The sequence below is a fragment of the Gouania willdenowi genome, chromosome 24, assembly GCF_900634775.1.
Source record: "Gouania willdenowi chromosome 24, fGouWil2.1, whole genome shotgun sequence".
Lineage (NCBI taxonomy): Eukaryota > Metazoa > Chordata > Actinopteri > Blenniiformes > Gobiesocidae > Gouania > Gouania willdenowi.
This window is the reverse complement of record NC_041066.1, coordinates 17075646-17098102: the sequence shown is the minus strand read 5'-3', so window position 1 is coordinate 17098102 and position 22457 is coordinate 17075646. Positions and strand designations below refer to the sequence as shown.

At 35.8% G+C, this 22457-nt stretch overlaps 3 protein-coding genes across 3 annotated transcripts; 1 reads left to right on the top strand and 2 right to left on the bottom strand.

Moving 5' to 3' along the window:
* Positions 1-1082: 1082 nt before the first annotated feature.
* On the bottom strand, positions 1083-8939 carry ccnc (cyclin C). The gene is made up of 12 exons (XM_028439621.1): positions 8789-8939; positions 8280-8386; positions 6665-6749; positions 6504-6573; positions 6338-6389; positions 6115-6170; positions 4811-4846; positions 4632-4723; positions 4465-4532; positions 4296-4375; positions 3253-3371; positions 1083-2419 (listed from the first exon to the last, which is right to left on the bottom strand). The coding sequence occupies exons 1-12, from the start codon at positions 8818-8820 to the stop codon at positions 2365-2367; spliced, it is 852 nt and encodes a 283-aa protein (XP_028295422.1). The 5' UTR covers positions 8821-8939; the 3' UTR covers positions 1083-2364.
* Positions 8819-12856, top strand: LOC114458080 (low molecular weight neuronal intermediate filament). The gene is given in 10 exon segments (XM_074783795.1): positions 8819-8836; positions 10209-10358; positions 10442-10513; positions 10516-10563; positions 10647-10742; positions 11422-11531; positions 11533-11671; positions 12355-12405; positions 12587-12621; positions 12703-12856. Coding segments are annotated over 10 exon segments (873 nt in total).
* On the bottom strand, positions 12439-22325 carry pgm3 (phosphoglucomutase 3). Its single transcript, XM_028440271.1, has 13 exons — positions 22193-22325; positions 21044-21252; positions 20268-20452; positions 19397-19464; positions 19154-19287; positions 18871-19066; positions 17518-17675; positions 17351-17434; positions 17176-17274; positions 16642-16761; positions 16425-16547; positions 15055-15228; positions 12439-14380 (listed from the first exon to the last, which is right to left on the bottom strand). Coding segments are annotated over exons 1-13 (1641 nt in total). The 5' UTR covers positions 22194-22325; the 3' UTR covers positions 12439-14290.
* Between the last annotated feature and the right edge of the window lie 132 nt (positions 22326-22457).

The following is a 22457-nucleotide window of genomic DNA, read 5'->3' as shown; positions in this document are numbered from 1 at the left end:
TTCAAAGAGTATTTTTTAAATGAAGTAAACTTTTTTGATTAAAATAGTTTTAATTGTAAAGATTTTTTTGATTCAATAATAGACACAAATCTACTGGCTATTAAAATAAGAAATAAAAATCACTGCAATAAAAAAACCACAAACTTTTCAATCAAAAAGTTTACATCAATCAAAAATTTATATTTTCAATCAAAGAGATCTTTTATTGAAATTATTATTTTTTTTTTTTTTTGATTGAGGTAAAGTTTTTTGATTGAAATGGTCATTTTCGATTGAATAATAACGATATCTACCTCCATATACATAACATATTGAACACACGTGTGAATAATGGATGTGTTGATGTTTTAAAATTAATTTTTTTTAAAAAAGATCATGAAATCCACACTCATGAGACAAATCTCATAAAATCACCATTAAGGGCCAAATGTTCAACCTTTACGCTTAAGATAAACCAAGACAACATATTTTTGAAAACAAAATGAAGACAATACAGTAAGAATTAAGAGTGAAATAATCAAACAGTGGCACACAATGACTTCAGTCCACACTAATTTAAAAAAAAAAATAATAATCACATAATTACCTTTATTTGAAAGTGTTAACTTGAAGTTGAGCACTTCAAGAGGAGTATTTGTGACATTGGTTTGTTTCACAATTGAGAATTTTGCTTTGAAGGAAAACGCTTGTAGCTCTCATCACTTCCGCTATTTTCGGTTCTTTCTATGCAGCACTAGTGACGTCACGAGAACTGTCAGTACCCTGAAGCCAAATACAGTAAACACACATTGCTTTGTTTTCTATTCATTGTATTCTTTAGTTGAGCTACAGATCACACCTCGTGTTTGCTTTTTAATTTGCAATATTAGGGCTTTTGTCATCAGAATATCAAATTCATTCATGAACAAGTTTAAATATTAGTGTACATACTGCTTGTTTTCACCGCTAGGGGTCCTACTCCAGCAGGTTTTGGTCTGACATTGTGGAGTTGTGTAAAAAAGGGACTGTTTGTGATGCTGGAAGATTTCCTAGTCTATATGAGTGTTACATAAAGGCTTTAATAACCAGACCACACCTCTTTCTGCCAACCATAGATTTTTATTACCAGAACTTAATTTTCAAGTAATACACAGTAAAAACAATCAAGATGTATTGTTTAAAAGTGTTTTAACTGGGGATGGAGCCCTTTTAGTTTTCTTGTCACTTCCAGAAGGCAGAGCAGAAAACATCAGCATGTGATTTGCCTTTGAAAGGCTCAAAAATCACCCCTCAGTGGCAGAAATAAACCCCCCAAAAACTGCCCCAAACACATTTTACAGGTCATCCGAATGGGACAATATGCTTTTGAGATGGATTTTTTTTCTTCTTCTTTCTCTCTAAAAACCAGCAGCTTTTATTTTGTAAGGCTTTCAAGCACCTCTTTTGTGTACAGCCACACACACACACACACACACACACCATTAAGACACACAAACACACCGACTGTTCACCTCTGTTCAAAAGTTTTGATAAAGAAAAGAGAAAATACTATAAACAAAGTTTGCCAACAGGTTGTATTTAGTCCGTATGACATTTAAATAAAAGGGGGGGGGGGAACATGATTTAGAAAATGGTTTTATCTAGTCAATAACAGCAGGAAAATTAAAAGAACAGCTTTGAGATAGGCCAACATGATCACAGGGAAGATTAAAAAAAAAAAAAAAAAAACAACAACACACAATTGGAAGTCCACACTCAAAGTGAACCCAACTCATGTTTACCATCTGTTTCCTTAATTCAGCACAAAATGTTAAAACGTCAACACAAAGCATAAAGCTATTTACAAATAATAAGAAGAAATGGAAGGGAGAAGAACTGAACTCCAAGCACAAATATTTGATGGACCAGTGCGGAGCCTCCAGACATGAGATTTGTCCCATTTACACACAAAGAAGACTATTGCAGTCCCTGAGGAATGACAGGCCCAGACTCGGACTAGCAACTGACAGAAAGTGCTAACATACACACACGCATCACATACACACACGCATCACATACACACACAGTACTTGTGATCAAGTTTTTTTTTTTAATCCCACAGAGTGGAATGCCTTGCTCCTCCAGACTATTCAAGGATATCAGGATCTCCACATGATCAATAAGTATTTGGATAATCACATTCTACTCAGTCCCAATCCAAAAGAGGCACAAACCTGGAAATCTCTGCACACCGCCTCTGATTAGCTGAAGAGTTTGTCAGAGTCGTAATAAAGGTTGAAGGACCATCTGCGTGTGTGTGCATGTTCTCTTTCCCAATGATTTTCCAAAGTTCGTACTGTGTGGTGTTTTACGAATCTACTGCAACAATGGAGTAGAAACGCTGTGCTATGATTGGCTGTAGGAGTTGCCCTGGTTTCCATTGGAGCTTTGGTCACTTTCACTGGAGACACAAAGACAGAAAACCTTAGATCACACATGTTCAACTAGTAGCATAGTGGACACATGCAGCCCTCGGTCTACTTTTGTGCAGCCCCCAAAACAAACCCACAAAATAATTTTTATAAAGGCAAGAAATACGTACAAAGTGGCAGAAAAATAAACAAAATGGCTAAAAAAAACCAAGTAATTTTGAAAATACACAAAAATTACAACAAAAACACACAATCCTACAAAATGATTACAAAAACTGACCACAAAACATACAAAATGACAGAAATAAACAAAAAGGTGCACAAAATGATAGTAAATACACAAAATTGCTAAAAAAAACCAAAACAAAACAAAATGCACAAAAACACAATAAATGTCAACAAAAACTGACTCCAAACAAAATGACAACAAAAAGATAGAACGACTCTGAAAATACACAAAATGTTACCAAAGACACATTAAATTGAAAAATAGTCTCACAAAAATGATGCCAAAAATACAAAAAAAGGACCACAAAGTGCACAGAATGACAAAAAAAGACAGTAAAATTAATAAAATTGCTCCAAAAACACAGAAAAGGCACAAAACAACATAAAAACATTAAATGACAACAAAAATGGACCCCAGACAAAACGACAACAGAAATATACAAAATCACAAACAAACAAAAACACATACACACAACAAAATTGTTCGTTCCTTACTCATGTTATGATTAGTCATTATTCTAGTATGTGGCAATCAGATTGAACAATCACATTTTTGTAGCTCCCATTTTAGTTTGAAATTATTCACCAAAAAAAAAAAAAAAGTAATTTCCAGAAGAATTAAATCCATTCATACCTGTTTGGTGGAGGTTTGGGTTTGGGCATTTTGTTCAGCACTGCAGCTATCTCCTTCCTATCATCAAAGTTTTTCCACTGGTCGTACAGCTTCAGAATGACACGGATTATCTCCAAGATCTGCACAAAAACAAAAGGTATCAGGATGACCGACATAATAAAATGACAAAGTTTTATTTAATTCCAGCAATATTCTTTTTAAATAATATGTTAAAGTTTCATTTATTAAGAAAACTCATAAGGACACATCAAAGCGATCAGTATATGCTTTGATGCTTTCCTTAGAAGAAAACTTGTAATGACACATCAAAGCAATCAGTAGAGGTCTCTGATGAAGACTGACAGTTGGACGTTGAAACATGTATGGAGATTAAACTAAATTTCAAAGTAACTTTCCTGAAAAAAGTTGTCTGAATAAATGAAACCTCAACATAGTAACTGTTCCTTAGGAAATCCACTTTGATCTCCTGACATGTTTTGACAACTGCCAGTCTTCAAAGTGGATTTCCCAAGGAACAGTTGCCAGAATGAATGAAACATTAACATGTAATTCAAAAAGAATCTTGCTGGAATTACTACGTGGAAGTCAAGGAAACATCAAAGCAATCAGCAGACGCGTCTGACAAAGACTGGCAGTTGACAGTCGAAACACGTCAGAAGATCAAAGTGGATTTCCTAAGGAACAGTTGCCTGAATAAATTAAACCATAACATGTTATTCAAAAAGAAGACAAAAGAATCTTGCTGGAATTACTACGCGGAAGTCAAGGAAACTTCAAAATAAACATCAAAGCAATCAGCAGACGCCTCTGACAAAGACTGGCAGTTGACAGTCGAAACATGTCAGAAAATCAAAGTGGATTTCCATAGAACAGTTGTCTGGATAAATGAAACCTTAACATATTAAAGTTTGACTTGTATGACGTGGTAAAGTTAGGAGTTAGGAATCAGTTCTACTACTTTGAGGCAATTTCTGAAAGGAATTTACCTATTTTTAAAAACTACTGTACAACAACTATAAATAAGAAAACATTTTGGGTCCAACCTTGTCCATGTCCACAGAAAGCTCTGCAAACCACTGCCTGGCATCTTTCTGCTGCACCACACAGGCAACATGTAGACAGGCTGTAAATGGAGGAGATCAGCTGATGATGTCACATTTAAACCAGATTATTATTATTTTTTTCAACCGAACAATATTACACGACTCTTACCCAGGGCGATCATAAAGGGAGGGTAGAGCAGACACAGATCAGTCCTGTATGTGTCATTCACAATTCGCCTAAAAAAAAAAAAAGATAGAAAACAGAACACATCATTTAAATCTAACAGGGATAGACGTGAAAAACATGAATGCACTGAAATAGCTTCATCATCATACCAGGCCAGAGGCAGCAGCATGTCCTCCTGCCCCATGTCCTGCACATACTGCAGCAGGGGTCTGTACGGGTGGTACACAATGAGGCAACAGTCCTGGAAAATAAGTCACATGAAAATTAATCAGTCAATCCAACCATTCAAGCAGCAAAAAAAAAAACATTTTTATTATACATTACCCACCATCAGCTCCAAAAGATAGAACTCACATTCTAATATCTGTGAAGACACAAAGGACAATGAGGGGACTTTACTGACATGCTTCACCTATACATACAAACTTACTGAACATTAACTCATTGGCTGAAAAAGATTATTTTACGACAATCCGTGTATCCTTCGATCTTTGGTTATTCCATTTTAAAATCAAATCAAATATGTTTTACTTACTTAAAACCAAAACAGAAACACAGAAAAAAACAAAAAAAAACAGACAAGCAGCATTTTTCTGTTCTAAAATTAAATCTTGTTCTGTTTGGGCGATATTGGCATTTTTAAGGGAAACTATGGATGAGAGCTTCATGCTTTAAGCTCACCACACAGAGGGGACCCACAGACGGGGGATGGGGACAGCATAAGCTGCTGATGCCAGTACTGATGAATTGAAACATTGAAAAAAATGGATGTTACAAAAAGCGCACACAATATGTGATCAAAGGAACCAGAGGTGGTGTAATGAATCTACTGGTGATCCTCGTTTCATGTGATCAACTTCCGTGTGTGTTGACGGCTGCCAGCTGTTTCCCTGTAAATACCAAATATCTCAAACAGAAGAAGATTTTTTTTTCTTTTTTTCTTTTAAACAGAAAAACACTGGTTATGTGGTTTTTGATATTTCTCTGTTTTGGTTTTAAGTCAGTAAAACAAATTAACCACACCGTTTATTTGTTATTTCTATTTGGTTTTAAAACTGAACAACCAAAGAACGAAGGGTACAACATTTACAACATTCCAATTCTAAGGATCATGTTGTAACCAGGAAGGAACTGGGATGGCGTCAGATAAATGATTCCGACTGCAGGACATTAATTAGGTGAATTTGCTTTAATGGCTTTTGCTGCCGTAATTCACCTCTTTAATGATTGCATGTACAAGGAGGAAGCATTATTCCATCCAAAAATATCTCCCACATTAACTGTGATTTTACCAGAGATGTGTGAACATTAGCTGAGGATTCTCACATAGTCATTAACACCATCGTGACAACAGCGCAGCACAGTTAAAGGGGCTCTTATGATGCAGTAATGCAGCGTGGCAGTACATAAATAACTGCGGCGGAAGCAGGAAAACTATTAGGTTTGATGTATGTTCTTGTGTATTTATTAGAAAGCCCAGTAAAAATCACACAACTTTAGCAATTAAATTATATTCTGGCTTCACTTTTTCGTACTAATCATACTAGCACTGCAAATTAAATGTCATTTTTTGGTAAATTAGATGATTAAAAACTTTACAAAGTTATCACCGATATTACTAACGTTACTCACATGATTCATTCGGTAAGGAAACTCCTTTGGGAAGGCATAGGAAAATCGTGTTTTCACTGTATATTAAAAAAAAAACAAAAAAAACAAAAAACAATTGAGATATACATAGTCTAAAACACTGTTGTTCCCTTTTATTTCAAAATAACAACATTACTCATTATATATTAATAGGTGAAAGTCACATTGAGTTTAAAATCTATGTTTTAAGTGAGAAATCACTCACAGACAGATGTTGCAGCAGAAATTAGCCTTGTATTGGACACAACTCCAAATTCCTAAAAAAAAAGGGCAGAAATGGTCTCAAATCAGAGAAAAACAATATAACGAAGGAAAAGCTATAAAACTCACCAACAACAATAGATAATTCAGGTTGGTACACTAGTACTTACCTCCACTTTAGAAGCCAGGAAAACACATGTTGGCGCCATGAGTACCGGATCTATACTTTTTAGAGAATATCTAAAAATAGATTTAAAAAGGACAATGTCAGCAACACAATGTGATTTAGGAGAATATTGGACAGCTGTGTGAATGTATTAAGTTCTCTTACCTGGCATAGAAGCGTTTAAAGTAGACAGTCGCTGTAGCGATGACCTGCTGTCGCAACTTCAAGTGTTCACCCAAAGCCTGGATCACTGCGTTCGACAGAAACACAAATTAAAATTTGGCTGTGAAACTTCTAGCCAGTGGAAATAATCCAGCCAGTGCATTAGAAAATCTGATTAAACTGTCTATAGGTTCAGTTGGAATATATTTAAAATCCCATCATCTATATATATATATTTATATTATTGCCTCACAATAATATACAGCTAAGTTTTTTTGTTTATTTGTACAATGCCCGTTGGAAGTATATATTCATAGTGGGAGCTTAAGTAGAGTTGTTAATTATGGCCAAATGGGTATGTGTTTGAAGAGGTGTACAAATTCTGTACTGTTATGAAGTGGTTTTATTTGCGGGTGCAAAGTAAAATAGCGTGTGCAATTTCCCCGAGTTTAAATTTTTTGGACATGCGCATGAGACGTTGATAAAGTTTGCACCAATGTTCGATGGACTTAAGCAAATGTATAATAAATGTCATCCCGTGTCCTTAGACCCTCCTTCTGCAAGGAAAAACTCAAAAAACCCAGTGGGAAAATTAATTACACACAAACATGTCTTGTACATCCAAGGTGCGCACTATGTTAGAAACACGCGGTGAAAAAATCTCAGCATTTATAACGTGTTCGTGGTGAAATTTGCAAGTTTAGCTATTTGCTTTGAGCACAGCCGCTGCCATTGCCCACCAATAACTTCTGGGAACTATTTGAGTCTATTTCAAACTTCCATTGTCACAACTCTCTCTCAAACCCACGTTCAAAACAAAATGAAAATAAACGTTTTGAAACGTAATCACCAAATAAGTCCAAAATCGATCTATATGCAAGCTGTGCAAAAAGTTACAGCTTAATTAGACACTGGGGGGAGATATGCGCTCCACACACACACGCACGTGGACATACAGACGTCCCTTGCTTTTATAGGTAGAAAATATAATCATGTGCCATAAAAACGTATTTAATCAGAGATTTTCATGATTTTCAAAAGAATATTTGGTTTAAAAACTGAATATTTACAATTACTGCATGATGTCTACAATAATGAATTAGACCAGTATGACAACACTTGACTAGGTCAAAAGTGGGGGAGTTGATTAAAAAAAAAAAAAAAAAAAAAAAAGATAATCAATTAACTTTTTTTTTTTTTTTTTTTTGTGACAAGAATGAATTCTAAAATTTTCCAAAAAAAATTGATAATTTTAATACAAACCAGTTAAGTCCTTTTAATTTCAATCACACTATATGAGACTGATGTTAAATAACATTAATAATTGTTAATACTCAAACGAATACTGGTGAAACCAGATAAAAACTAGCCTCTTTTGAATAAATCGAGCTCATTTACAACATCTTTGTTTATTAATGTGAATTGTCCCTTTCAAATAATCAATAAATTAAAAGTTATGGATAATCATTAATCAACAATAGATTTGTAATCGATTTGGGGAAATGGGCTGACTAACCAACCCTAGTAAACCTGCGACAACAAACTAAAGTACACATCCTATTAGAAATGAGAAAATGCAATAATATAGGAATGAGGATATCAATTTGGAAAAAAGTACCATTTGCAAAGAAGATCTGTAGCTTCCAGTACTCCTCTTCGGTCAGAAACTTGAGGTCCTTCTGCCTCTCTTTCATCAGATCCTGTTTATCCAGAACCCACTGCAGACTTTAAAAGAATAAATGAAAATATTTAATCAAACCAAGCACACAAAAGCACCTGTAGAGTGTCGACCAAGCACAAAACACACTGTTGTTATTGTTATTTTTTTTTTTTTAAATTATATATATATATATATATATATATATATATATATATATATATATATATATATATATATATATATATATATATACAGCCGTGTATACGTCTGATAAATAGAATAAAACCACTGTTATATTCCACTGTGTTTGTTTTCTCTGCTGTTTGCATCAACACATTAATTCAAGCTGTTTTATCAGTTCAGCACCAACTGTTAGCACCGCACATACACACGGTTTAGGCCCAACAACAGACACGGAAAATCACTAAATAAACACACGAACCGTGAAAAGACTGCGACAAACTTACTAATGAGAACTCTGCCAGAAATTCCCCGCCATGTCGAAGCACTTTGAGGTAGAGAGTAACAATTAAATTTAAAATAATTTGCCTGAAAATGAGTAAACACAGAAGAGACAACAGTTCAGCTAGGTGGACGCTGGTGTAACGTCAAAAAGCGTCCGGGTAGCTCTACGCAGCATTTAAAGCGTGTGTTCCGCCCGGAGAAAGAGCGAAAAGTGTTTTTTTTAGCCCACATTTTCAATAACTAAAGAAGTACATATTTATTAACAGCAAAAAACAACAACAACAAATCGAAAAACACACACTGGTCTCCATTACACATAGACTTACATAAATAATACATTTATTTACATGCACAGAAACCACTAGAAATTACTGGAGTAGCTACACAGAAAAATAACCCTAACCAGTGCGTAATTTAAATTCAAATTAAGTTTAATGAGATTTTATCACTGAGTAAATTTAGAGTCAAACTTGATGAAAATAGTGTTGTTTTTTTAACAATTTTTTTTACACTGAAATTTTGTGAAACACAATCAACTCTGTGAAGTGTTTTCACTCCTACAGTTTTTAATGTACATGGATGTGAGTTCATTTATTTAATTTTTTTTTCCTTGTTTTTGGACTAAAATTTTATATTTTTAAAAAAGACATATATCATCTACCTATTTTCCAAGTGTTAAATCTAACACCCTAAGTTAAAGCAGTCTTTCCATTTTTGCTCTAATAATGAACCCATTATATCTATTGATAACCGAGCAACTGAAGAGAAGTAGTGGTAACATTGGTATTATTTGTGCCATATAGTATATAGTCATGTTAAAAAAGTGACCAAAAATGATGGAAAAGGTGGTGAAATGGGATTTTAAAAGCCACAGAAGTTAAAGGTTGCAAATTAGAGTGGCCAAAAACGGAGGCAAAAAGTGGTCAATATTGGCTTAAAGGGGGCAGAAAAAAAAGTACGAACAACAAGTTTAAACTGGCAAATAATGGGCATGACAAATTGTGAATGTGGTTAAAAAAAAAATAAAAAAAAGCATTAAATATGGTGAAAAGAGGTGCAATAATGGGTCAACATATGCGACATTAGGTGGGAAAAGCAGTGAAAAAGGTTTATAAGTGCCAAAAGCATCTTCAAAGTGGAAAAAAATGTGCAGAAAAGGAATTGAAAATTGACAAAGTGGCAAAAATGGGAGTAATGTAGCAAAAATGCATTAAAATGAGCAAAAATATGGCAATAAAAAGAGATGAACAGGTTAAAATGTGGAAAGTTTGGTGTAGTTGCAGAAAAAGGATAAAAAAAATAGGCAAAAATGGGTTCAAATTGTTCAAAAAATATTCTTAGTACTGACCCTGTCCCAGTGTCTTGCGAGCAAAAATGGGTTCCTGACCCCTAGGTTGAGAACCTTCTTGCCTGATGCTGTAGGTGCAAACACTGGAGTCGAAAAACAAGCAGCTGGACACGGAGATCGAAGCCTTTAAAAACAGTTATGTCCTACCATCAGGCCTCAGGCAGATTTATGAGTCTCAGCTGAAGGAGCTCAACAGGGAAGCACATCAGATGAAAGTGCAGAGGGTCAGATCAATCTTCAACCTAATAGCAGCATTTGTTAATTTTCTTAAGATGTGCTTTTATATTCTATCTTTAAATGTCTGCAGGATTTGTCTTTGGCTGCCAAAGATGCAACGTTGGGACAGCTGGACACACTGAAGTCAAAATATGACGATGCTGTATAGAAGTCAGAACAAAGGCAGAGCTTAACATTGAGAATCTACGCTCAGTAAGACAATCGTCTTTAAAAGTCATTGAAATGAAAAGATATCCGCATCTTTCATTTTGACCAAAAATGTGACTGTCTCCAAGGATGTGGACAAAGCAACTTCAGGCCAGATTGCACTGGAGAGGAAGATGAATGACCTTGAGGCAAAGAGGTCCTTCCTGCAGAAAGTTCACAAGGAGGTAACATGTTGTTTTACTGTTAGAATAAAATCCACAGCTTGTGTCTATCATGGCGTTGTTAATACTCAGATGGGCTTTTAAATAAGTAAACCTGAAAAAAAAAAGTTGCCTCAGTGTGTGTAAATCACTAATAAGACCAGATTGATTTCAAGTGGGCCACAGATTATAGGTGGGAAAACGACCAGCTTCAACATTATTGTGCTCAAGTTTTCACTGCCACATATAATATTGTGTATTTGGAAGGGCTGTGAAATTAGATCATAATTTACACAATGATTCATGTTTTTTCTATCATTTTGACTTACTCCTGCGGGTCAAATTGGATGCTATAAAAGGCCGGATTTGGTCCCCAGGCCTTGAGTTTGATACATTTGCCCTATCCAATCCATTATGAACATTTTTAAATTAAAGTTAAAGACACTCTTTTCCTCTACTGCGTATGACTGAGAGGGACATTTTTAGTCATGTTGTTGATGTAATGTGTTTGAAATGTTTTTACTGCTCAATTTAATGTTCTTATTGATTTTTAAGCTGTTGAATGTTTTCTGTTAAACCCTTTGTTCACGTAAAGCACATTAAGTTGCCTTTGTGTATAATTTGCGCTATACAAATATATTTGCCTTGCCTATGGTGGCAGTGTGTGACATATAGCAATGTTTTGCTTGTGCACCAATGGTAGGAAATGGTGTTTAAAACGCTGTTTTATCTGACCTTTGGTCTTCCTGACCTCTCCTCAGTCCTCACACAGATTCAGTTTCAGTATGAGAGTATCGCTGCCAACAATCTACAGGTACAGTGCAATAATAAAGCTGCAGGATGTTCTGTAAAAATCAATCGAGCTGGAGGCAATAAAGATAAGAAATGAGTATTTAGAAGCTCATATGTGTGATGCAGTGGCAAAACATAGGAAAAAGGAGGAGAATCTACAGGTGAGAGACTCTAAGTACAGGTGCTTTATAGATTTTCATCTCTAATAGTGACTTTTTTTTTAAATATTGAAAAGAATTTGCATGGAAGGTGAACATGAGACACATGCTTCTTACACGTCCTACTCTGAGCAAGTTTTGGAAAGAAAAGGTTCAGAATGTATTCACATATCTTTGAACTTAATGAAAATATGACATCATAAAACTTTTTGGGAAACAATTGACAAAAGGCGTATACCTCACTCTTTAATGTTTTGTGTGTTACAGCCACAAAGCAGATGACAAAGACATGGAAACAACAAAACTCACCCAAAATAAATCTTTGGTTGAGATGCTAAAAAAAAATGACGTGAAAAATTAAAGATAACTTGCAAAAAATGAATACAATTTAGTCTGAAAAAAAGATTAGGTAGACTAAACCGTTACATAATTGCATCAAAAGATGTTTGACAGGCACTTGCTTTATCCCCTATTTCCTAGTAGGCATTTCTTTTAAACTTTTGCGTTCCCATTTTTCCTTTTGTAAGCAGTGGTGTGTTGTTGTATTTTTATTTCTTGATAATTAATATATTTTTAAAAAAAAATACAGTGTACTCTCGATGACAGTTGACTGTTACAGTACATTTTTTGTTAATTATTGCAATAAAGTATTTAAAAAAAAATATTGGATCCATGTGTGCTAACAGGAGCATATAGAGGAAATGAAGTTGAGCCTGGAGGTGACCAAAGAGAAGATGGCTAGAGATTGAAATCACCACCTACAGGTGAAAGAGATTAAAATAGGCTTTTATTTACAGTAAATATAGGGAATATTCAAACATGACTGGAGGTCTGCAGCTCATCACCAGCTTTGATAAAAGTTCTCATTCAGACTAAACTGCTGCTGGTCGAGTGGATGTTGTCACGTCGGACACCCAGGCTGACGACGACACGGGCGAGTGGGCCACAGAGAGGTCTGAGAGGAAAACTAATGCATCCACAACACGAGGATTCATCTCAGCTGTTCTTCAACCCGTTCTCCCTTTTTCTCTCAGAGCAGTGAGGACACATGAAGACTCTTTTCAGAGCAACACACACCAGTGCACCATCAGCGTTTCTGGAGCCACTGATGACACAGATGAAGAGCAATCCTCATCACGTCCATCACATGCTAATGCTAACCCTCCTCAGCAGGAGAAACAAACATGATTAGAAGAACTGTAATAAAGTGTTTATTGAGCAATCAGCTTGTTTTACAAGTCCTGTGCATTACTCTGAGGAAAACTGTTCAGATTAACTCACATAATCCACTCATACGTATACTCTACTGTATATTAGGGAGGTCAAACTCATTTTAGTTCAAGAACAAAATCCAAAGTTTGATCTGAGATTTCAAGTGAGAAAACTAGCATTTTCCACATTAATGACTCTAAGTTTGCACTTTACACGACGTATAAATGATATATAAATTTAATAAGGCACAGACAATTTCCAAGCAATAAGTGACAAATATCAGTCCCTGCAGGATTTTCTCTTTTAAATTTAATTGATTTTGTGACCAATTTTCATTTAATTTGGGGGAAACCATATGAAATAATTTGGGGAAAATTGAGTTCTTTAAACAATTTGAGATTTAAAATGCATAGGAAAATTACGATCCTCCAAATATTTGAAAGTTTCATTGAATTTGTGTATTTAGAAGGGCTGAGATATCTACAGATGATTTATTTGGTAATTTGGACCATGATTTATGAATTTTTCTGTCTTTTTAACTTTTTCCAAGATTGGATGGTCTAAAGGACCAGATTTGAGTTTGACACATGCAGTATGTGATATTTTATCCTGCTGTTAGTTTAAAAATTTAAAAAAAAAGTTCTGTTTTCATTCTGAAAACATTTTTATTAGTGTTACTTTGAAAAACATACATTTACTTCTTTTTTTATTTACATTTATTTCATGTTACAAGGATTTTAAAAAAAATAAATATCAAATCGATTTAAGTTTAAAAAAAAGTAGAAAAGTCAAGTATTTTTAGCAGAGCTAAATTATTTATAATGAATAATGCTGTAGCCAAGATTCATAGTTATTTATAACCCATTGGGGCCTGGAAGTAACAACATTTGATGTAAATGTTGAGCCTTACGTATTTCTACAAATTTAGTATTTATTTATTATGTTTTGATTTGTAAGTTTTGTATTAATTTAAGCCTATGTGACTAATTTTATCTCCTGTTTAATAGTAGAGGACTTTTACTTTGAAAGTGACAGAAAGCACCTTGACCACAGGGAGAAAGTTAACTGAGCAACATAAAGAGAAACAGTAGAAAGTAAAATCCAAGCATTAAGCTCCTAAGGTGAATTTTTTGTGACTTGTTTGTTTTGTTTTGTGAAATAAAACCACGAAAATCATCTGTACATTATGGCACATGGCAGTGTTTCTCCATTCCTTCCTTCATTGTTCCTATTATCGTCACACACAAATACAGTGATAATCATAAACAGGCCTGACACCATTTCACATGAAAATTCAAGCACTTTCCCAGAGCAAATACATTATTAGAAGTCATTATATTAGAATTGAAATACAAACCAAGTTGGTTTGCATTCATTAATGCACTGATTGGTTTGGAGTGTTTGATGCGTCTACTTCATTGGTTTGGGTTCGTCTCCCACTCCTCCAGCGAGTTTAAATACTGCGAGACTGACCTCGTGTGCAAGCGCGTCAGCATTTTCCTGAAAGACAAAATCAGTTTCAACATCAACATTTACTACGATGCAAAGTAAAGCCAAATCTAGGCCAAGATTCAAGACAAAGATTTCTATTTTGACAATATAGAAAATTACAATATTGCCTATAACAATGTATTTTTATTTTACAGCTTTTTGTATCAAAATATTCATTTCAGGAGTTTTGCTACTTCTCAGAACAGCATGAAAAGTTAGATGGATTGTTAAGTGCATCCTAACCTAGACATTACCCATAGCAAGCCACACTACATGACACATGCAAGTGGCACTTATTGTGCAGGTGTTTGATAATAAATGGCATTTTGCATCAGCAAATTTGAGCCAGAATTGTATTTCTGGTAACACTTTATTGAGGTAAAAATATTGAGATTCATATCATATATGTCTATTTTGAGTTTTGGTCAATACCACTAGTCAAAACATGAATACAGTTTTCAGTGAAGTTACATTAGAATAAAAGTGCTCTGGACTATAATGTTAGTTCATTGTAATAATTCATGTTAATATTTAGCTGTAGGCATAACTCCATAAACCTTTCACTGACCTCACCATCATAAAGTCTGGCAGTTCATGTTATAAATTATAAGTATAAAAACTTTTAATTTTACAACATGCCTTTACATGGAGCGGTGTGTTTGCACAGCGACGTGTTTTCTCACCTGTGTGTCGGCCTCTGTGTAAACTCTCACCACGTCCTCAGTGCCTGAGGGCCTCACGAAGGACCGAGCCTGTGTGTACTTCTTCACTGTGCTGTCGATGGCCTCCTGCAGTCCTGCTGGACTCACGGCCCGCCGCTCTGCGTCTGTTGTGTCGATCACTCTGCGGTCCGACACCTGCAGACGTGAAGAAGATCCACGTGGTTTCCATTTTGTCCATGCTGTTTAACTTAACTGCTGTCAAGGATCCTAAAAGCTTGGGTCACGTGACGAATTAACTGGTCCCAGTCAACTGTCCGTATACTTTAAAATATGTAATAAAATCAGAAACTGTAACAATACAAGGGTAAAATCTTCTCATTAAAGTTTGAAAAGAGCTGCGTAAACTAGGGTGACCATATTTTGATTTCCAAAAACGAGTACACTTGGGCTGACCTCGGCATACTCAAAAAGTCCTCGACGTTTTCTTGAATCTACCTTGTAACGGCAAAATACAATATATACGGTAGTAGATAAATAAGTTGTTATTGTACATAAGGTTTAGAAAACATAAAAATGAATGCACACACCGTAACACGTAAAGACTAACAACAGAAAAGCAAAACAACATTTATTCATTCAGAAATTGAACTTATTTTACCCTTAACTTCCTACATTCTAAGTTTCTCCCGGTGGCTCATTTGTTTTCAAACCCCTCTCTGAACCTCCACGAAGGTTTTATCATTCAGGAGGATCTAACTGCTGATATTTATTAATTAAATCAGGATTTGGTCTTGTTCTATCCATCAAAGTCTTTCTCTTCTCTCTACTACATGTCCGACAATTTTGTCAAAATAAAACGGCATCTTTAATGACCTCGTCATTGTATGTAAAACCACCGTAATGACATGACACTGACTTTAAAGAGCAACTTATTAGCTTTCAGAAACTGCTGGAATTTTGCCGATAGAGTTACGGTGTCACGTACTGAGTTTACCTCCGTACTGAGATTCTAACCCTAACCAAATCCAATAAACAAATAAAACACGTGTCCGTCTACTTTGAAAACAAAAATTAAATTTTTTTTTTTTATTTAGCAAAATGTAATTTTTCTACAGTGCACATGTGCATATACGATCTCAGTACGATGCAAACTCAGTACGTGACAACGGTCTTTTAAATGAACTCTTCCCGAGATGCGTTCAGGGTCCATGGGAAACCTGGGAATTTTCATGACTTTTTAAAATCTGGCTGGACGATACGTGAAAAGAATACATGTCCAGGTAAACCCAGACGTATGGTCACCCTAGTGTAAATATAAACTGGAATAAAACCAATAAATAAAGCCTCACGCTGGAATAAATGGAAGAAAACACACACAGACAGATGTCTACCTTGACTTTCAGCTGCCTGTTGGGCAGGTCCCTGTAAATGGCGTCCCACTGCTGCACAGTCATCCCTTTGATGGCTAATATAGCCTCAATCAGCAACATGTCAGAAATGGCATCTCCGACGGTCTTTGAAGTGAACAACATAACATAACAGCTTTTAGTGGAAAAAATACCATGTTTTACTATGAATACCTTGTTCAACTAGTAACACAGTGTGTACCTGGTTGATGATGTTGACGGTATTTTGCAGCAAAAGAGCGGCTCTCTTCTGTTTGTCATTAATGTTGGAGTCCTCAAGCAGTTGTTGGATCTTCTCTTCAGCTGCCTGACTGAACAACACCTGACCGACACATAAACACAAACACACGTTTACGAACTCCTCATTTACCATCATAACTCCAGCAAGATCATTTTTGTCTCCTTTTTGAATAATATGCTCAAGTTTCACTTATTCAGACAACTGTTCCTTAGGAAATCCACCTTGATCTCCTGACTTGTTTTGAATGTCAACTGCCAGTCTTCATCAGAGGCATCTGCTGATCGACTTGATGTATCCTTTGAAGTTTCCTTGACTTCCGCGTAATAATTCATCTTGCTGGAACTATTACACAGAAGTCAAAGAAATTTCAAAGGAAACATCAAAGCGATCATGTCAGGAGATCAAGGTGGATTACCTGAGGAACAGTCATCTGAATGAATGAAACCTAAACATGCATACTCATTTAAAGAGCCTTTTGTGTTTTTTCCTACTCACAGTTCCATGACCGTTGGCTTCAAAGTACACACCGATATCAAACTCCTGAGCAGCGTGATGAAGATGCTTCACTCCAGTTTTAGTGCATCGCACTGGTAGCTGCAAAACACCACAGTCTGTGAGATGATCACTTTATAAAGACAAAGGAAACACTGATTCTACTCATTTTTACCACCTTCATTGTGTCCTCCAGGTAGTGTGTTGAACTTCCGTTTGCATAAGCAGTTTGCACCACAGCAATCTTCAAGTCCAAACCCACCTGTGTGTCCAAAGGAGATGATTGAACAGATGCACGTGTATAACTGTGTGTGTGTGTGTGCTTGGTTGTTCTCATGAGTGTACCTGTGTTAGCAGCTCTTTTAGAAAAGTGCTGATGAGAGTAGCCATTTTGTCTCCATCCAGCAAGTGGAACGTCCCGTCGGAGTCGGTGAAATAATAAACGATCCGATCAGCATCACCGTCGAAAGAGCAGCAGCGTTCTCCCGGGGAAACCTTGATGCCTTCGGACAGAGACGGTAGTTAATATCAGCAGCAGCAAAATCTCTCAGCATTTCTATCTTTCAGGGTTTTTATTGCGTGCAGTAACACTGTCTCAATTAGGACTGCAGAATTCTGTGAATTTGCAAAGTTGGAAACTCTAAACGGGAATTCATGGGAAATAACAGGAATAAACAGGAATTGATTTAGGTTGGCCGTTATCAGGAACATTAAGTATAATTGGGAACATTTATTTTAGTATCAGCTTGACCTAAACAACCAGATTTCATGCAAATATAATTAAGAATACCTCTGCTATTCCTCAGTTATTTGCACATAACACACTGCCAACTGCAGGGGTAGTTAGGCCACGCCCCTGCCTAACCCTAACTCATATTTTAAATAAGGGCTCAGGTAGATGAGTAAAATATAACTAAATATTGATGCTTTTGCTGTGAAAGAATTGATTGTTTAAAAAAACAATAGAAGTTAAAACAAACACAGCTCTGTTTGTGCTTAAAAAGCAGATTTTGACACCGATTAACATATTGGGTTGAAATTATATTGTTTAATGGTTAAGATACTATTCTTTTGCAAAGTCCTAAAAAACAAAATGTTTCCAAAACTAGAATAATTATAAAGTTCTACTTACAAATACATTATTTGAAGTTTTGGGTTTTTTAATCATATTAATTTGCGTGGATGCTAATATTTATGTTTGAATGTAATAAAGTTATTTAAAATGACTACCAACTATTTACAAATGTCTGTCTTTTTTTTTTAAGAGCTTTTCACTTATTTACCTTATTGTCTAGGCACCTGAAAAACATGTCAACTTTATACATATTCAAAAATGCTTTAAAATCCTATTTTTACCAATCTTAATGCATATATTATGTATTTTTTAACCTTTTTATGTAATGTTTCTGTACATTTTAACTGTTTTCTGTTCTTACTTGTACTAGAATTTGGATTTTTATTTATTTAATTTTTTTTATGGACCGCAGGAAGAGTAGCAACCACCAAGGTGGAAGCTAATGGGGATCCAAATAACAATTTTCAGTTAATTCCCATAAACAATTCCCATGAAATGTTTCATTTAATTTAACATTCCCTTTGCAGGCCTAGTCTAGATATGAATATAGGTGTAAATTTTAAATCCAAGCACAGCCTGCTCGAATGGTCTCGTCTCACAGATGAAGTCATGTGATATGGTACCTGTTGGAGGCTTTTGCTGCACTTTGACAAAGTCGGCCCCACACTGGTGGTTCAGCTTCCCTTTGCTGCCATCGTTAAAGAGGGAAATCTGCAACTCCCTCTGCAGGTGACTCTCCATCTCACGTACTTTCAGAGCCCCAATGCCGTTGGCGCCATCCACACACAGATGTTTTTGATCATCGGTGCGGTTCGATGCCTGGAGAAGAAAGCAAAACCATGAAAGAAAAAAAGAAAACGTGATTCCAGGAAGCGTGAAACGCTACGATGCATGACGTTTTCTTACGTTCTTGGTGAGCTGAATGAAAGCCTTGGACAGTTTCCTATAGTAGCCTTCCACAGTGGCTTCTCCGTATTTCCCCTGCGTGTTCTGACAGCAAACCATGTAGTGGAGCTGAGGGGTCGTCACCAAACCATAGTCTGAGACAATTCACAGAAACAACCAGAAGGTAAATAAGGGTTTTGTGATGCATTGTGGGCAAACAACCACATTTCAGATGTAAACTTGTCTGTTTATTTGTCAAGTAACCTTTGCTGTGTCCACTGAGAGCAGAGACTCCATCAAGAACTGCCTGGGAAAGTATGGCACTACTGCTCCTACAGGACATATATGGAAAAAATATTTACCCGTACCATAAATCAGGGGTTCTCAACCTTGGGGTCGGGACATCTTCCTCCAAGACGCTGAGAGGGGGTCGTCAGATGCCTTTAGGAAACTAAGAATATTTTTTGAACATTTTGAGGCTTTTTGTTTATTTTTACCCTTTTTCTGCCACTACACCAAACTTGTCCTATTTTAACCTATTTTCATCACCTTTTCTTGCCATACTTTTGCTCCTTTTAATGCATTTTACTGCTACATTACACCCATTTCTGCCACTTCTCCATCACAATTAAAATGCCTTTTCTGCAAATTTCTCCACTTTCAAGACAATTTCAGCACCTATCAATCATTTTCACCACTTTTTTCACCTAATGTCACATATCTTAACCCGTTATTGTCACTTTCAACCTCTTATCACCATAATTCATGCTCACTTTTGCCAATTTAATGACATTCATGATTTGTCATGCGCATTATTTGCCAGTTTAAAGCAATATTTCCAACTTTTTTCACCCAATATTGACACATTGAACACTTTTTCTGTTAGTGCTTTTTGGTCACTCTAATTTGCAACTTTTAACCAACTTCTGTGTTTTTTTTAATTATTATTTTTCACCACCTTTTCAAATTTGTCCCTTGTAACCCATTTTATTTCTGAATAAAACAATTACTTACATCTTTAAGATGACTGTATACTATAGCGCAAATAGTAATAAACTGGCGGGCTGAAAAAGTTGAGAACCCCTGCCATAGATAATGGCTTTTCTGTGTGAGAAAGGAACAGTTCTTTACATACCTGGTATCTTTTCCCACAAACACATTAGCCTCCTGGTTCATATCTATGGCCTCTTTGTTAATTACGTCCTTCAGAGTTGGAAGCAAATCTCCCTGCTCAGCATTGGCTAGCTGAGTAGCGTAGCTTTCCCACAATGGCTTCAACATCTCCCCCATCGGATCGATCAACTTCACTCCATTGTCTTCCTGAATGGGAGCACAAGAAGGGATGACAGACTCTTTGTGAATGTGATGAATTACTCATAAAAACTGTTGTTACGGCAATTTTTGTCCATAACTTTAATACAAAATAAGTTTGTTTTTGCCCTGCAATGTTGGTGCATAAAAAGGAGGATGGACATTTGTAAAAAAATATATATAATTTATTACAAAATATTTAGAGACAAGTTTCAGCGAGTACGAGGGAAAGCCGATTCCCAGGAACTGTCCCCATTGCAGGAAGAAAGCGGTGTGTGTGTGTGTGTGGAGGTGTCTTCTCATAAATCCTAGCTATGCCTGTGCAACCTTGATGGTAAGGTTCCATCTTGCCTGTGCATATGCTTTATCTGCTCTGTGACCCTAAGTACATGACTCAGCATGCAGAGAGAAAGAGAAACGACATCACAGGATAGATATGGGTCATTGACATGCAAGCACACAGACAATCACAGCAAATATATGATATATTAATTTTGCACCCAACACTGTTTAAACCGTTTGAATGTCATTATCCAAAAAATGTGCTTTTTCAGCGACAACAAAAACAAACCAAAGTGGAGGTCCGCTGCTGAATCTCACCTCAGGGTTGTGCGATGCCGTCACCATGACACCGATGGTAGCTTTGGTCTGTTTGGATCTCAGTGTGGCCAGCAAACCCATTCTGAACATGATGTGGTCGAGGTGTTTGGCTTTGGTCCTAAAGCCGGCTGTGCCATACTGCAGAACCAAGCCCTCTGGCTTTGGATGCAGACTGGACTGCTTTGATACTTCCTGAAATAGTGCCATCACTGATACACACGAAAAGGTGATCAAGGTCAGAGAAAGAAAAAAAAAATGTCCAAAACTTAATGAGTAAAAGTTACGCAACAAATATCCATTCCGAACACATATTTTATTTCGCATCGAAAAAAATAATAAACTTTTGAAAGACATTTAAATAAAGGAAATAAGTGTACATAAAAATATATGAACAAAACGTTCACTTTTTTGGCTGTGATATTCCTGAATATACAGAAGAGAACAGAATCTGATGACAGAGCAACAAATTTGAGCTTCGAGTGTTCATAAGTTCACAAAAAAAAACCTTAAAGTCCTAATTCACAGTGCCTTTCGTTAAAGTAATCAGTATTTTATGACTATACAAGTATACATGTGGAGTGACAGGGCTCGTTCATTCCTTCTTTTTCTTTTCTCTTCTGTATATGCTTATCCTGTGTAACAATCAGATCAATGTTACTAAATGATGAATCAAAGTGGGGGGGATACAGTACTATATATATATATATATATATATATATATATATATATATATAACCTTCAAAGTTGAACATATAACATTCATCAGACTACAGCAGACTCTGCTGATTACATGTCATGCTAACTACAGTATTACCAATTGATTCTATTGGCATATTGAACATTTTTTTTCCCGTATTGTTTTTATTACGTCTTAAATGCCCTGTATACCTCGACTAATACTATTTTTAGTACTTTTTTTTTTAATTGTTATTTTTTGCAGCATTATTATTAATGTGTGCAATCACAGTGCCTAGTTTAATACAGTCAGAGCCATGAATGCAATAACTGACATGTTTTTTTCTTTCTTCCGGTGTTTCGGCGTTACTTAGTTTTCTCATTTTCGGTACATCTCTAGTTTAAATCGTAAATGACTATAAAATAACCAAAACCAAAGCACGTCAATGAAGAAACTGGCCATAATTCACTTACTATTTCGCTACCAGACGCTCCACAGATCCACGCTGAGCTCACAAATCCCTTTCTGTTTGGTCTCCACGTGTGACGTGGCAACTTCCGCATCAGACGCACTACCGTGGGCGTGGCTGCGAACGCAAAAATAAAATAATGTAAAATATAGTTAAAAAATAAATAAATAAAATTGAGAAATATATAAAACTACATTAATTGCTGATGTATAAATAAATATAAAGTTAAAGTATAATAAAATATAAGCAAAATCAGCATAAATATAAAA